Below are 16,870 nucleotides of genomic sequence, written 5' to 3' on the forward strand. Positions count from 1 at the left end.
TGAGGGAAGAAAACACGTCACCATGGCAACAATCTGTACGGAAACATCGACGGCTCACACACAGACGGGCCATTCAGCCCTCCCCATAATAGCAGCCAGTGTCTGCAGTAGAGCACGCCCCCCCCCCCCCCCCCCCCCAACACCACCCGGGTCCCTTCCGTTTGCCCAGCGGTCGCACCATGGCTGCAGGGTTCAGCGACGGCCGCCTCAGCTCTCTTACCCTCACGCTGCACAGGCCCTCTCATCCCCACCAGAGACCGACTCCCCCCCCCCCCTCCCCCCCCCCCCCCCTTCCCCCGAGGTCCGTAGCCAACCTGCACCCTTGAGCTTAGATGACCCCTAGCCCCCGCCCGCTCCTGAACGACCTGCACCTGTCCTGAATGAACTGAGAGTCGATTGGATCAAGGTGTCTGCTTAATGAGTAAATAGTCAAATATTAAGGAGGAGGTGAAGGGGTCAGGGGCATTTTGGTTCTAGGATGCCAACAGGTGAGGGTTAGTGTTAGGCTGCGGACATTTGGGATTGAGGAGCCTTTCAACCAGCTGGACATCAAACAGCCTCTCCCACTCCTCTCCCCGACCCTCCACCAGCCCTGTCAAGGGTTACCTGTGGGCGGGGGGCCGGAGATGGTGGATCTACGGTTTGTGGGGGGGGGGGGGGGGGGCTGGAGGGATCACAGACAGATCGCCCAACACTTGGCCAGGTAGTGAGTTGTACACCTGTCCAGGACTGGAGGGGGTCTGGGGGTGTGTGGGGGGGGGGGGGGGGGGGGGGGGGGGGGGGGGGGGGGGGGGGAGCAGAACGGAGATAAGGAGCAGAGGAGGAAGTTTGAAGGGTGACTAACGTGCTTTAATGGCTGCCAAACACCGAGACACCCAGCCATGTCAGCATCATCTCAGCCAGCGGTTGCTGTAAGAATGTATGAGAGTGTGTGTGTGTGTGTTGTCTACTTGAAGTGTTGAGGCATGTGCAACCCTCCCAGTGTTTAATCGTCCAGATGTTTAAAACCACAACGGGGAGATGGATGTGTTTGTTTAACCGACCCCACGGCTACTCCCCCCCCCCCCCCCCCCCCCCCGGCATCGTGTTGTAAGACAAGATAGATATCAGGTCGACGAAAGTTTACGAATTTTTGCGTTGCTTTTTTTGCACATTCCAGAGGAGGAGGAGAACTTCTGGAACGTGACATCATAATGGATCCTTCTCCGCTTTCAGGCGGTTCGGGAGGAACGGCCCGCTGCTCCTCGAGATGTTGCTTCTCATACCTTTCCATTTCAACCCGAGCCCCCCTGTCCCTCTGAAGGACTTGGGGGGGCCTGAGGTGGCCGCGGGCCCCTCCTGTCTCTCTCTAAGGCGTGGTTCCCTGAGGGGCGCGGCCTGAGGGGCCCGGACCCTGTACAGTCAGGAGGATGAGGTGCTGGCGGCGGGCGGCGGGCGGCGGGGTCACGGGGTCACAGAGAGCTTTCAGACGGAGTCTGGAGGTCCATCTCGGGTGAGGCGTCACGTGGTTCTGCCGCCGGATCGTCTTCACGAGAGGGAAGCCGTGATCGAGCCGTAAAGGCAGGCCGGTCTAAACCATCGTTGTTTATTGGGATTTAAATTTTGTTTTTTTTGTTGTTGTTTGTTAATAAGAGGCAGACGGACGCTTGTGGTTTGTGACACAAGCACACAGCGCAGCCAATAGGGTTACAGTTGGGGTAAATTAATAAATTAATAATCCATTTTCCATTCCATATTTTGTCATTGGGACTTATTATTATGGTTTGGATAATTGTTAATGGTGGTTAATGGTTAATGGTTAGGGTCAATATTTTAAGGTTAATGGTTAATGTTTAAAGGTTAAGGCTTTTGTTTTAACAATCGTTTTTCCGAGGTTTGTTTTCCCTGACTTATATTGTCCATCAAAAGACCAAAAAAAGGCCTAAAAAAGCCGATTTAATATTTGCTTATTGTCAGACACAGGTCATACTGAGCAGGTTGGGGCCAGGGGCCTCTCAAGGAGGCCTAAAGTCAGGCTGCTGGGACATTGGGGATCAAACCCAGAACTTTCAGTCTGGGAGCTGCACACCTCTTGACCCCCTGACAGACAGAAGTGTGTGCGTGTGCGTGTGCGTGTGCGTGTGTGTGCGCGCGTGTGTTTGTGCATGTGGATGTGGATGTTTGCATGAGCACATGTTTTGTTCGGTACGTGCCCTTAGACTATAACAGAGTCGAGCAAACAGCGTTATCTCACTGCACGGAGGTGTATCACCAGGGCTGCAGCCAGACAGGAACGGCCCCTGTTTTACCAGCAGGTGTGATGTGGGTTAGCCAATAACAAGCCATCACATCCCAATTGGTCAGAGTCCTCCAACCAGACGGCCGATGGATAGATCATCCCTACCAGTCGGAGCATTCCATTGGACAGGCTGGTAGGTTGACCTGTCAATCATTCATCTGGGAGGACCCTCCCATGTGTGATGTCACTAGAGGAGGGGCTGCTGCTCACCTTCCCCCGCAGGAAGGACAGGTCCTGACTCCCTATGATCTGCAGGTCCTCGGTGGACTGGTCATTCTGGGGAAGAAGCAATTCAATCCTTTAGTGCTATGAATCACAATTTAATAATGTAATAACATATAATTACATGTGTTTTCAATGAGAAGATATTTTTGAAGCGATTTCATAAAAATATTTAGCTTTTTTATGCAATATGAGTAGTCTAATATAAGTAGTGGGTTGAGGTTGATGGTTTTGTTCATAGACCTTTTTATTAAATATCTAGTAATGATACTGTAATTACGGTACCAACATACTTTGGCCCAGGATTATCTAGGTATGCAGCTATTCCCTAGCGGATCTGTTGCCTGACTTATTAAACAGGGGCAAAATCATTTGACAATGGTGAACCAAAATACAAAATGCATTGGTTTGAAAAACTCGCAAAAAGTATTCAAATAATTATTTTAATGACATGGTCAAATATTGTACATCAAATAAATAGGCTATGAAATTGTAATGCAATGAATATATTAGTACAATATAAGCCCAGTTCATAGTCCAAATTAGTATATAATAGATTGAATGTTGGTTTTCAGAGTGTGGATGGTAAGGTTCTAGTAAACAGAAAGAGAGAGTTACGGACTAGCCAGCATTTTCCTTTTCAGAACATTAAGTACATTGAAAACAATCCTCTCTAAATGCTATCCCTGCATTACTGAGATGAGGGATTGCTAATGTGGCCACAGTCTGACCTCCTGCGGGAAGGTCTCATGACCCCATCATTGATTTATGATGTCATCACACATAGTAATCATACTGTCCTGCCCGTGGCCACGTGACTCTCTCCACAGCCAGGTTTATTATGTGGTGATGTCATCACTTGTGTGAGAGCATCTTGGGCCATCAGCTCACACACAATGTCCTCTTATGACCTTTAATCGGGATGTTTAAACACAGCCTATTGCTCCTGCGTTAGCTCGTTGTTACCATAAATATAGCTATGGCAGCAAGGAAGGGCTAATCGAGAAGCTAGGCACCGAACGAAGCTCAGCGATCGCTGCAGTAGTTTAGCAGGGAATCTATCGCCCTTGAAACGTCCGAGTGGAGCATGCTAATTAAATGTACAACTGCGTCCCCTACTGGCCACTATGGTGGAACGACAGGGATGTGTCGATGTAAGGGGATATTCTATGGTACGAGATACATGGTATTTCAAATTTCCCCGTCGTTCACTTTTTATAGTATTTATATTTAATGCTCATTTTTTTTTCTCCCTACTTGCTTGATTTAAACTTTTTTATATTAGGTCGACATTGTTATCTTTCCTAACATCGATACACTGCTTTGGCAATATAAATGTAGCCTACATGATGCTATGATACGACCTTCAAAAAATGAATAATGCAAAATGAATAATGAAATAAATACGTAAATACGTGTGTGCGTGCGTGCGTGCGGGCGAGCGTGCGCGAGTCCCGCCCTACCAGGTAGCTCTTGAGCCTGATGAACTCCACGCGGGTCTCCAGGTACTTGTCGGCGCTGCGTCCGATGGCCTTGATGTGCTCCACCAGGTCGCAGCAGAACTTGTAGCCGCCCTTCAGCACACACAGCACCATGATGTTCTGGTCCGAGATGTCCTCCATGATGTGGCGCGCCAGACGCTCGATCCTGCACCGCCAAACACACGCCACACGTTACCCAAACACACGCCGCACGTTACCCAAACACACGCCACACGGTACCCAAACACACGCCACACGGTACCCAAACACACGCCACACGGTACCCAAACACACGCCACACGGTACCCAAACACACGCCACACGGTACCCAAACACACGCCACACGGTACCCAAACACACGCCACACGGTACCCAAACACACGCCACACGGTACCCAAACACATAATAATCAAGCCGTCAATCTGGTTGTCTGTGTGTGTGTTTGTTCGTTGTTGTGTTTGTGTGTTGTGTTTGTTTGTTGTTTGTGTAGGAGTGTATGGGTGAGTGTGTGAGCATTTTTAAGTGTACCCCTGTGTGTGTATTTGTGCAAGTGGTCCTTTTGTGTGCGTGTGTTTATTTGTGGGAGAGAGTGTACCTGTATGAATGTGTGTGTCTGTGTGTCGGTGTGTGCATGCGTGATCGGCCCATGTGTGTGTCTGTGTGCATATTCAAGTGTTCCTGTGTGTGTGTGTGTGTGTGTGTGTGTGTGTGTGTGTGTGTCTGTGTGTGTGTCTTTTTGTGAGAGAGAGTACCTCCATGACCATGTGTGTGTGTCTACTTGACTATATGTGTCTGCGACACTGTGTGTGTGTGTGTGTGTGTGTGTGTGTGAATAGATTAGGGTGTGTGTGTATACGTGTGTGTGTGTGTACCGGTCCATGATGACACCGTGGGGTATGTAAACACTCTCCACGTCCTCGTGGTAGTGCTCTGGGTAGGTGAACAGCTTCAGGCTGTAGCCGGGCCACTCGTCTTTGATCTGGGATCAGCAGTACACAGTACAGTGTCGGGACACGCAGATAAACAAACACTTTACAATAAATCGATCAACTATAGCCTCAATAGGTCATCCACGGTAGGCCTATAGGCAACAGGACACAAAACAGGAAAATATTTGCACTTACAATACAAAATATGAACTATACATTTTCTTATGAATTGTACACATTTATTTTCCAGCCATAATTCATATCTTTCTATGACCATCAAAGAACATTTACAAATAAGGTGGCTTTAGGTTTGTTATCATGAACTCAAAATATACTCATCCAGATCAGAAAGAAAGAAAGAAAGCCAAGTAGCCCAATTCATGCATCAAACAGCAGTTGGAACAATAAACACCAGTGTACATTGTGTGTAGAAGAGAGAGCATCTTACCACGACTCTCCCTTTGGTTGACCTGTTCTCCATCTCTGGCGCAACCCGTCTCGTCTTCTCCAGAAAGATGATTGTTATTACTCGCTTCAAAATAAGAAGCACCTGTAGACCTAGATTGTGGAGGGCAATAGAGCATCAATATTGACCTTCCATCTTCCGGGGTTGAGGACTACATCGATGACGGCGTGGCTGTGGGCCACATCAGGCCATAGAGTCAATGATAACGGCCTTCTGAACCGACGAGGAGGTTGAACAGGAACCGACTGGCCCCTAGCTATGGGGCTGATAACCACTGACAACGTCCACTCTCCTGAGTGATAACGTTGGAAAGAGTGCATCAGCGCCCTCTGCTGTCTGCGCACGGCACTGGTGAGACTCGCAATACTTCTGAACGCTTCTAACAGAGCCTGTACGATTATATATGAGTTTCTATCATATTAGAAAAAAAAAAAAACACCATTATAAATATAATGTATAGTATAATTTAACCTAAAAAAGTTGTGTGTTCGGCCCAAGGAGCCCGTAGCCATTGCAGCCCTGTTTTTGTCTTTTGGGTTTAGCAAAATGTTTAGTTGTAGTAGGTTGTGTTTAAACCTTAGAACATCCCCACAGTACACTTCTCACTCATCCTTACACTACACCCACAACTGATTTTACCGATTACATGTAAATTCTTCAATTATTAGTTGTGGTTTTTCTGATAAATATCTACTTTATGCTTCAATCATGTGTGTACTCCCATATTTTCTGCAATCACTGAGGCTGGTCGCGTAACCCTTACACTTCTTAACATTTTACATTTTAAAACTTAACCAAATGCTTACCGTCTCGATCAATGACAAAAACTCCCAAAGTAGCGGCAGCGCGTCTTTGGGTCACTGAGCCCTCCTTGATAACTGCGTTACCCCCTACCCCTCGTGAACGGGACGTCATGGAGCCAATTACATGACAGCTAATGAACCGCATGTGACTCCTGCTCAGCGGGAGGAATGCCCTGCTTTTGTTGTTTTTTTTACAATGAAAAGTAAAAGAAAGATATATATATTTTACTTTGCATTAAAAGAAAGAAAGATATATATATATATATATATATAAAAATATATATGAAGTCTTATCGAAGTTCCTTTCATCCCGTTTAGATGGTTCCCTTGTAGGCCTACTTTACACATTTACGTCAATATTTAACATCTCATTTTTGTATCTTCTTTTCCCCATGTGTGGAATAAAATACCATAAGACATCCGACCTCTGACCATGTCATGTTTAATCACATAGTACACATCACCGTCATGATCAGGGTTCTTGAAGCCTATCAGTACCAACGGGGGCTAGTCGTTGGCCACGTAGATGGTGGTGTACCGCTCCAGCATGCTGATGTGGCTCTCCAGCTGCCGCATGGCGTGCTCCAGGCGCTCCTTGCGGTGCTTCTTGGTGATGGTGTCGGTGACCATGGACAGCCCCTGGTACTGCCGGTTCAGGTCCTCCCAGTTCTTCTTCAGGCCCTGCAGTGCAGCGGGGAGACCCAGTCCTCAACAAACCATAGTATAGTGTATATATAACCACCACACCCGTTTGTCCCCTGGCAGGTACTGTAACACTACGTTACAATTTATATCGCACTTATAGACACATGACATGTGACATGCGTCCAACACGTAGTACATATTTTGTGGCCGGTTTTTGCATGTTTTGATTGATAAAAGAAGCGACTAAAGAATAAAATACAAAACATATTCAATATAATAAAGTCATTAAAAAAAGAAGCATCTAAAACTGTTATTGAAATTCAAATGTCGGTGAAAATAAGGAGAACTACTTCTGTTGTTAATAATACAAATGTGGCCAACTTGGATTGTCGATGGTCCGACTCTGGGCCGACATGGGTCCGACTCTGGGATGTCTTTAATACCGCCTTGAGGCTAGGAGTGTCTCTGCTCCGCGCCTTACCACCATGATGGAGCTGCGCTCCTCCGCAGAGAGCACCTTCATGGCTCCCTCCTTCATCCGGTCGCTGACGTACTGGTCGTACTCCTGCTGGGCCCGTTGCACCTCCTCCCTGCGCTGGTTGAGGTATTGGGGGGTCTCCCCGTAGTCCTGGGGGCCAGAGGGGGACGACAGGTCAGGCTCCTGATGAGTGACATGGACAGACACCTGTACCAATTCCTTTTCCTCCATAGTCTCCTGATCATTTTGTGGTTCAACAGAAACATTGTAAAAAGAAAGAAAGGAACAAAACCTGTTTTGAATTAGATCTTTTTCCCTTTAATTGTCTTGCCGTTTATTGCCCTGAGTGCTCAAGAACATTTATTTTGAAAGGTTTTTGCTTCATTCATCGTTGTGGGACTTGATGACCAATGCAAAGCTATTCAAAAACACCATCATTTTTAAAGTTTTCTTCAAACAGTTCAGACAACAACGCAGGATGGGCAAATAGAAAATCCATTAAAACCAACATCATGAATTGGTGTTATTCGTCCAAACCACCATAAGGATAGAAATGTTACAGCCGAACCCCTGAGTGAACCCCTGAGTGTTCCCCTGAGTGAACCCCTGAGTGAACCCCTGAGGGGGGTACACTCAGTGAACCCCTGCTGGGGGGCCTGGTCTTCCTCTCCAGGCCCCCCAGCCCTCCTCCTCCTATACCTTCTTCTGGATGTACTTGGGCACCAGGCCCGAGTCCTCCAGCAGCTGCCTGTGGCCCCGTTTGGTGTCGGCGTAGATGGGCTTGGGCTTCCTGGGCTCGGACATGGTGGTCTCCACGACGTTGGTCTTCACAAAGTCCTTGTTGCTGTGGAGACCCATGAGAGGGACGTCCGACCTGGTCGGGACGTCCGGCTTCCTGTGGGTGTAGCTGTGCTCTCCGGCTTTAGTAGACGCTTTCTCTGAGTAAGTAAATAAATGTATATATATATACGTCATCTTTATATTATACATGAAGAGATGGTGCAACATTACAGGGAGAATTTGAAAACAAGACCTGGCATGTTTCTTTATTTAACACCCTTCAACACGAGCTTTATTGGTAGGGATCACATTATAAACACATTAATGGTTACACGTCGTAAAGACATTAAAAGGACAATGATTCCATGACAATGAAAGATGATCCATTAAAAGAGGAATGTAAAATATTATTTGATAACCAATAATGATATGGTAATCAAATAAATATAATAGAGAAAAGCAAACTGTCAGGGTACTAAGATAAGGCTTTTCAGAGAACAAAAGCCTTCTCGTTCTTATGACTGGTGTACAGAATACGATTCATATCCTAGCACGACGTGCTCCACTCACTTTCAGGTAGTTTGTTGTCTCTGGAGTTCTTTTGTAAGTATTTGTCTGGAGACGGCATCTCCACCTTTGCAGGCCCCATCGTCTTCATCGCATCTTTGCTCGACTTCTTTTCCTGCACAACCGTCGTCCTGAACCTGGAAGTATATCTGGACATGCAACCAGTTTGTGATGAGTATGTTGTTATTATTCCAAATATGGATGTCAGAAAAGTACAATATTTGGAAGACTTCTGACTTATTGATTATTATTCATTCTCCTTTAAAATGTAAACAGAGACCGAAAGACAGTCAGACAGACAGACAGACAGACAGACAGACAGACAGGCAGGCAGGCAGGCAGGCAGGCAGGCAGGCAGGCAGGCAGGCAGGCAAGCAGGCAGGCAGGCAGGCAGGCAGACAGACAGACAGACAGACAGACAGACAGGCTTATGGGTACAGGGTACTACCTCACCTCTGTGGTTTCTCGATTCTAACCTCCTCCCTGGGGATGAGGGTGTGGATGCTCTCCGGTGGATACTCCATGGATCCGCAGGGTTCAGGTAAATGTACAGTAAGCGGTGGTTCAGGTAAACTAAACGCACTATGACACAAATGAGTGGTCTGCTGCAGGGGGGCGGGGCTTGGTTTGTTTGCAAACACGCACCCTAGGATACGGTTGCTAGGATACTCTAGGGAGCAAGCCGAGTAACTGTTACAATAATTGTCACATTTTTTATTTTCTATTTTAGGCGCAATTTCTCGGATAATGAATAACGATTAAATGGACATATTAGCGGCAATCCACATTTATATTTCGTTTTGAGAAGTTTGACTTTAGCCGGGTTTGACTGCACGGCCACACCGTAGCTCGAATAGAGGGGCGTGGTCTGCACACCAGACAGTAAACAAGCCTGTTTTCCTTCTGTACCGTTAGACACGTGTCTTAGTGGTCAGTGAAGTACAACAACATAACGTAAGTAATATAACATAACAAGTCACGGTTGGAACTGGTCACAAATACATAGCGTTGACTTTAGCCGCAGAGGATGTCTTAAGCCGCAGTTTCCTCCACGGAGTGTCCTATTCATGAAAATATAAGTCTTATCTGAATGTATTTAACAGTGATGAAGTCACCAGTATTGCTCCTCTACTGACATCGTGCGTAATCCTCTTTGCATCTGCCTTTGGTTTCACAAAAATCTACGTTTGTCATGTCTGAGCAGCTTTCTGCAAAGAAGTCTGAAGCGTCTTCTTCAAAGTATTCTGAGGTGACTTAACTTCAAAGCCTTCCTGACAGAAAGCTTCTCGTGCATGAAAAACGCATATCTTTGTGAAACCAAAGGCCTGTGATACAAAGAGGATCACCCAAGCTGTCCTAGAGGGGCTATATTTGTGAGATTTAACTTGCAATCAGAGCAGATGGGATCTCCATGGAGGGAATTGCGACGTCCTTTTGGTCGCTGGCGGCTGGCATTGACATTAAACTGGCAACGTCAACACTATGCGATAGAACATTCTCGTTAAACGTACACAATCCAAATAATGTCATGATTTATCTCTTTACAATTCACAGGCAAGCCCAATGCGTTGGTTAAACGCCAGCCGTGCTGCACTCGGAGCTGTCAGACGCTACAACCCTGGTCCCTCATCAGCTGCTACTGTATCATGGCTTTCTACCAAGAGCTGCTGGCTGGGAGACAAGAACATCTTGCTCATGGGCCCGCCCGGAGCAGGGAAGACATCCGTGGGGAGAATAGTCGCCCAAAGACTCGGGCTTCCCGCCATCGACGTCGATGACGACGTCCTGGAGAAGGCGTGGAGGATGCCCGTCGCCACCAAGCTGGCGGCCGTCGGCGGCGAGTGTTTCCTGGAGGAGGAGGGACAAGCACTGTGCGGCTTCTCCGCGGCGGGGAGCGTGGTCTCCCTGAGCGGCTCCAACCCTCTGCACGCCGCCGCCATGCAACACGTGGCGCGGAGCGGCGTGGTGGTGTACCTGGACGTGGCGGCGGAGGACATCCTCCAGAGGCTGTCCCTGATGAAGGTGAACCGCGTCGTGGGGCAGGAGGCGGGCGTGTCCATGCGGGACATCCTGGGCTACAGGAAACAGTTCTACGAGCGGTGGCTGGACATCAGGGTGTTGTGTGGCGTCGGGGACACGGTGGAGCAGGTGGCGGAGAAGGTGGTGACCGCCGTGGAGCGGTACCACCACCCGGACGCGGAGACCTACGTGTCGACCCGGGGCGACTCCGAGTCCCCCGCCCGCAGCAGGACACACTTCAGCGACGTGGTGATCGAAGGCCTGGCCCCGGACGGCGGCCTCTACGTCCCCCGAGGGGGCTTCCCCAAGATCGACGCCCGGGAGTGGCTGAGGCTGGCCGACATGTCGTACGCCGAGCTGGCCTCGGCCATCCTGGAGAAGTGCGTCCACCCGTCGGACGTCCCGGCGGTGGACCTCCGGGCGATGACGGCGCGGGCGTACGGCGACAACTTCTCCAGCCCCGCCGTGGCGCCCGTGAGACACCTGGAGGGGAACCAGTACGTCCAGGAGCTCTTCCACGGCCCCACGGCCTCCTTCAAGGACCTGGCGCTGCAGCTGATGCCCCAGCTCTTCTCCCACTGCCTCCCGCCCGACTGCAACTTCCTGGTGCTGGTCGCCACGTCCGGGGACACGGGCAGCGCCGTGCTCAGCGGCTTCGGGGGGCTCGGCGGTGGCGGGGGCGAGGCCCGGGGCAGGACGGGCGTGCTGGTGTTCTACCCCCAGGACGGCGTCAGCGACGTCCAGAAGCTGCAGATGGCGTCGTATCGCGAGGGCAACGCCCGGGCGGTCAGCGTGCGCGCCGACTTCGACTTCTGCCAGCGCTCCATCAAGCGGATGTTCGGGGAGGGCGGGCTGGCGGGCCACCTGGCAGTGGAGTACGGCACGGTGCTCAGCACGGCCAACTCCATCAACTGGGCCCGGCTGCTGCCGCAGGTGAGGCGCCAGGCTGGGGCTGGAGCCCAGCGGCCCCCGGGGGTCGGGGATGACAGCCGTCCTAGCTAGCCGTATGGGGGTCCACTGCATGTCGGCTTTCTGTCTTTGAGATTTTATTGTTGCGGTTACACAGGATCCAAAAGTAGGTTTGAATTTTTGTCATCAATCATTGTCTTTTTTTCGTGTCACTTTTTTAATGATTAGTATTTGACCTGTATTTGACCTGATCGCTCATGCTTGGCATGTAGTTAATACTGTACACGGTTTCCTGCAGGACATGTGTTAGTTAAGGGGGTGGGGTTTGCCGTCAGACCGGGGGGTCTGCCAAACAACATTGACAAAATGACAAAGGAAACAAGAACGGTTAAATAATTTGTGCACTTTAAACTAGGCTGTAAAGTGCTGTTGGACACCCTGCTCTACCATGTCTCGGTGACCTACGACCTGTGTATCCCAATGCAGAGCTTTTCCAATCAGCCAACCTTTTCCAATCGTTTTCGTTCAAAGGGACTAATGCAGATGATTACTTTCTTTGAGATTGGTCCAGTATTGAGTTAGAATGCTGCAGCCGTAATCCACAAGCGGGCTGCAAAGTCATCCTTGGGGGCAATAGCGCCCATCGATCTATTTCCTAATTTTTTCACCACTGACGGACTCGGATAATATCTATCATCATGGAAAGGATCTGAAATTTTAAAGTTAAATTGTCTCAGGATATTTCCAATCTCAAAAATCGTCCCCTGCATTCGTCTCTTAGACCCAAAACAAATTGTTAATGGGTCCAGCTTTAAAAGTCGAACGGTTCGCCCCATGTTGCCCGCCAGGTCGTGTACCACGCCTCCGCCTACCTGTCCCTCTTCCGGGAGGGTGTGGTCCGTTTCGGCGAGCCCGTGGACTTCTGCGTCCCCAGCGGGAACTTCGGCAACGCCATGTCCGCGCTGTACGCCAAGCGCATGGGCCTGCCCGTCGGGAAGGTCATCTGCGCCTCCAACCGCAACCGGGTCATCGCCGACTTCATCAACACGGGCGAGTTCGACCTGCGGGGCCGCCCGCTCGCCGCCACCGCCTCGCCCGCCATCGACATCCTGAAGCCCTCCAACGTGGAGCGCTTCCTGTGGCACGCCAGCGGTGGGGACGGGCGCCTGGTGGCGGAGCTGTACGGCCGGCTGGAGCGCGAGCAGCGCTTCGTCGTCGCCCCCTCGCTGCTCGCCGCCGTGCAAGAGGAGGTGCAGGCGGGCTGGTGCGGCGAGCGGGAGTGCGCGGCCGTCATCCGGGACGTGCACCGGCGAACGGGCTACCTGATGGACCCGCACACGGCGGTGGCCAAGGCGGTGGCGGACCGGCTGCAGGGCGGCGGGGCGCCCGTGGTCATCTGCTCCACCGCGCACTACGGGAAGTTCGGGCCGGCGGTGCTCGGCGCGCTTCAGGTGAGCTAGCACGTTCGCTAACACTTGCGCTCGCGCGTCTGCCTGCAAGTAAGCCCAGGTGTGCGGAACCCTCGAGATGTAGCAGTACAAGCTGGGCTCGACTGTTCTCCTCTGCCCGGTGTACACGGGACTGTAGACCGACTCGTTATGATGGGAAGATGTAAATGTAAAATGTTTACATGTCTTTTGTTTGAGTTCCCAAAAGAACCGACCACAAGAGGCAGAAATTGGGAATTTAAATAACATGGAGCCTTAGCCCTCATCCGTAGTAAGACAGGGGGCAGACGTTTAACGAGTCACGGGGAAACAAGAAGTGATCGGGAATTTGATGTAGGCCTACTCTAAGTTACAATTATTTTGTCCTGTAATTCTACTTCTTTAACACAAACATTTACAAAGTGAATCTTTTCTTTAACTTTAGTTTCAATGAGTTTATTAATTTGTAGTAACCCAACCTAACCTCCCTTCATCCTCACCTCAGGTCGAGCCGGCCCCCAAGGACCCCCTGGAGCAGCTGCAGAGGCTGGGGTCTCTGGCGCGGTGCGGGCCGGGGGTCCACCGGCAGGTGGTCCGCTGCGTGGAGGGGGGCAGCGGCCAGCGGCCCCGGGTCTGTCCTGCAGAGTACGGAGCTCTGGTGGAGCAGGTGGAGGACATGGTGGAGGCCTGCTTCCTCAGAGTCATGTAGACACACGCTCTCTGTGATGGAGCTGGATTCATTGCATTGGACTGAATTCTATTCACATCATGTATAATGATATTAATTCATTGCATTGCATTTATTGAATGAAGAACTCAAAGTGCATTAAAAAATAATGCGCAATAATAATAATAATAATAATAATAATAATAATAATAATATATCTCTTGTGTTGCCTGTTCCAAATCTTTTGATTCCGATTTTAGGATATTATTTGCCTGACCCTTGTAAATTGTCATGAAGGAAACGGACAGAGGAGGTTATGCTTGTGTTTAAGACTCAGCTCTGCTACAAATACATCTGTTTGCCACTAGATGGCGCTATCTACCTCATGGTCTTGCCAGTCAGCGTGATACTGTAATGGTCTACTGTAAAATAAGAATGAAACAAGACTGGGACAATGGAAACAGATCTATTTCAACCTCCCTCAGACCATCTCCACGGTCTTGAATGATGGCATCATCCATCGAGCCTCCAGACCATATATCTCACAAAGTCCTGTGACTGTCAGAACTTATAGCCATAACTAATGTTCGGTTGAGTTGACATTGTAAATAGGAGGGACAGTGTAATCAATATGTCTGTATCCTAATTGTTATTTCAACATTCTATAATTACACATTTTCAATGTGTATATTTTTCAAACATAACTATTGAAAAAGGGATTTCAAATAGCTTGTTTTTGCATACTGAAATATTTTTGCAAATAAACTACAAATATCACAGATTTTTTCTCTGTCTCCTTTCTTCTCCCCCTCGCTAATTATCTCCCCCCCTCTCCTCATCTCCCCCCCTCTCTCCTCTCTCACTCGCTTCCCCCATACCCCCCTCTCATTCTCTCTCCATTTCCCTTTTTCTCCTATTTCTTTGTCGGTCTCTCTAGCCCCCCTCTCTCCTATCTCCCCCCTTCTCTATTTTCCTCCCCTCCATCTCTCCCCTCTCTCTCTCTCTAAGTCCTCTCTAATGATTATCTTATAGAAGGCTACGGTCCAGTGCCTGCCGAGTCGGGAAGGGGCCCTGACAGCTGTGAGTTCATTCCTCTGCTCATTACCAGTTGCTGCTAACCTAATATTTCTCCACATAATAGTCTCTTCAACAGGGTGTCTCTTAAACAGTGTACGTGTTGGATATCTGGAGTGCGTGCCTCGATATTATCCTCTGGGACCGCAGTTGCAGAGCTTTAGGACTAACAGTATCAGTTCCCAATAGTAGGCTATTCTCTAGAAATGAGTGACATGTGTGTAGGAGGTCTTTGCTACAGCCTGAGCCTACTAGCTGTGTTTTACTCAGACATTGGTTTGAAGCTGCTGTAGGCTGTAGTAATGTATAGAGCGAAAGCAGAAAAAAAAGCTTCTGATACTAAACATCCTAAATCAAGTCCCTTCCTCTCATATAAGGCCTGGTGTGCTGATTGGTCAGCATATAAGGCCTGGTGTGCTGATTGGTCAGAAAGAGCTGGGAGCGTTCTAAATCTAAATCGCCACATATAATAATAATAATAATAATACATTTAATTTAGAGGCGCCTTTCAAGACACCCAAGGTTACCTTACAGAGCATATAGTCATCCTACATTTTTTTAAATATAGGCTACGATACGATACGATAATACTTTATTGTCAGGGCAAGTCTAAAATTTAGGGCAGAAAGCACAACATAATCTTACTTGGCATTTCACTCACCAATAGCTGAGGGATATAGCTATGCCTTTTCTAACACGCTACTTGTCTAAATATTTATTTATGAAATAGGCCTACGCGTTGACATAGTGCAAGAATCTGAAATGGACGGCAAAGACCGCAGGCGATCGCTCCCAGAGGGAGCTGGCATGGCGTTGTAGCATTGCTGGCAGGGTGCATTATGAAGCATGGCTCTCTTTGGGAACAATATAACATGTTTTATGATTGCTCTCTGACCTCACGGTAAGTGATACGTAGAACAGGTTGACCGATCCTTTCATTTATTTGATCATTCTGGGAGTGTGTGTGGGTGATGGCTGGTTTAAGCCTGGCAGAATCAGACTGATTGGACTCTGGGGCAGGGTGAGGCTTGCACACCCGTGCACATTGATTGCACAATGTGCAAAAAAAGTGTGCAGCCTCGCCCTGCCCCAGAGTCCAATCAGTCTGATTCTGCCAGGTGAGGCTGCTTAAACCAGCCATCAACCACACGCACTCCCAAAATAATGAATCATTATTTATCATAATTATTATGCATTATTATTGTTTTATAGTTCATTTGATTGTTTCACCCCAGCAAGAACCAACAGAATGGGCTTATAGGTTTCCAAAGTATACCTTACTTTAGTAATATATCTCTCCATCTCTCTCTCTCCATCTCTCACCTCTCTCTCTCCATCTCTCACCTCTCTCTCTCTCTCTCTCTCTCTCTCTCTCTCTCTCTCTCTCTCTCTCTCTCTCTCTCTCTCTCTCGCTGTCTCACGTATCTCTTATTTCGCTTAGCCTTGCTACTTTCAGCTAGAGTTGCGTTCCATTAACCTGACTTATGGGAATCTCCGCTAAGTAACCATGGCAACTCATCCGACCTAACTAACTGGTCAGTAGCAGGCTAACTGTCAGGCTTACTTGAGCGGTAAGCCTGGATTACGCGGGCTCACGAGATATGTATTACGCGAGCTCAATATGTAGGCCTACGATGTTCAATTAAAATATGTTACGCCTTATGCATTCAACAGATTGTCGATTTTTTTTTTGGTCTTTATTGACACTATATCACAACATAACGGCGTAAATAAAGGGATTTATACGTTTCTCTTGTCCGTTCTGTATTGTTTTATAGCCTACTTAATTTTTTACTATTGTTTTCTGTAGTAGGCCTATTGGCTGTTTCACAGCGTGGTTTAATATGTTCTGATGAATCTGACGTCAACGGAAATGTTGCAGCTGTTGATGGTTTGATAGCATTAAAGGTTAAGAACACTGTTTTTTTACCTCCTCATCTTGCTGCACCCCCTTTACATGCAGGTATACGCAATTTATTCCTCTCTCGCTCGTTGTTGAGGGGGAGCATGGGCGGGGCTCCCTGTGACACGGCAGAGGGCCCGGGCCCGAGGGCGGCGGCCCAACATATCCTGAAGATTTCCAGGATATGTTACACATTATATTTGTATCCTGGAAATGTTAGGC

At 48.7% G+C, this 16,870-nt stretch overlaps 3 protein-coding genes across 7 annotated transcripts; 1 reads left to right on the forward strand and 2 right to left on the reverse strand.

Annotated features, from left to right (window-relative positions):
• Positions 1-2,189: 2,189 nt before the first annotated feature.
• LOC132452508 (phosphoribosyltransferase domain-containing protein 1-like) lies at positions 2,190-6,319 on the reverse strand. Of its 4 annotated transcripts, none has more exons than XM_060045169.1 (5): positions 5,505-6,063; positions 5,359-5,412; positions 4,854-4,960; positions 3,964-4,147; positions 2,190-2,554 (listed from the first exon to the last, which is right to left on the reverse strand). In XM_060045169.1, the coding sequence occupies exons 1-5, from the start codon at positions 5,694-5,696 to the stop codon at positions 2,429-2,431; spliced, it is 663 nt and encodes a 220-aa protein (XP_059901152.1). In that variant the 5' UTR covers positions 5,697-6,063; the 3' UTR covers positions 2,190-2,428. The 4 variants fall into 4 exon arrangements, with proteins under 4 accessions (XP_059901152.1, XP_059901154.1, XP_059901151.1 ...); XM_060045171.1 differs by lacking the exon at positions 5,505-6,063 and adding an exon at positions 6,183-6,319 and having other exon boundaries at positions 2,197-2,554; XM_060045168.1 differs by lacking the exon at positions 5,505-6,063 and adding an exon at positions 6,183-6,316 and having other exon boundaries at positions 2,201-2,554; positions 5,359-5,468.
• A 285-nt stretch (positions 6,320-6,604) lies between these two features.
• enkur (enkurin, TRPC channel interacting protein) lies at positions 6,605-9,379 on the reverse strand. Of its 2 annotated transcripts, none has more exons than XM_060045057.1 (5): positions 9,103-9,379; positions 8,653-8,798; positions 8,002-8,240; positions 7,306-7,452; positions 6,605-6,860 (listed from the first exon to the last, which is right to left on the reverse strand). In XM_060045057.1, the coding sequence occupies exons 1-5, from the start codon at positions 9,171-9,173 to the stop codon at positions 6,687-6,689; spliced, it is 777 nt and encodes a 258-aa protein (XP_059901040.1). In that variant the 5' UTR covers positions 9,174-9,379; the 3' UTR covers positions 6,605-6,686. The 2 variants fall into 2 exon arrangements, with proteins under 2 accessions (XP_059901040.1, XP_059901039.1); XM_060045056.1 differs by having other exon boundaries at positions 7,306-7,485.
• Positions 9,380-9,471: 92 nt separating this feature from the next.
• LOC132452428 (threonine synthase-like 1) lies at positions 9,472-14,452 on the forward strand. The gene is made up of 4 exons (XM_060045055.1): positions 9,472-9,603; positions 10,204-11,601; positions 12,426-13,028; positions 13,510-14,452. Exons 2-4 carry the CDS (start codon positions 10,213-10,215, stop codon positions 13,711-13,713), a joined length of 2,196 nt encoding a protein of 731 aa, XP_059901038.1. The 5' UTR covers positions 9,472-9,603; positions 10,204-10,212; the 3' UTR covers positions 13,714-14,452.
• The last annotated feature ends 2,418 nt before the right edge of the window (positions 14,453-16,870 follow it).

This window comes from Gadus macrocephalus, chromosome 23, assembly GCF_031168955.1.
Source record: "Gadus macrocephalus chromosome 23, ASM3116895v1".
NCBI classification, from domain to species: Eukaryota; Metazoa; Chordata; class Actinopteri; order Gadiformes; family Gadidae; genus Gadus; species Gadus macrocephalus.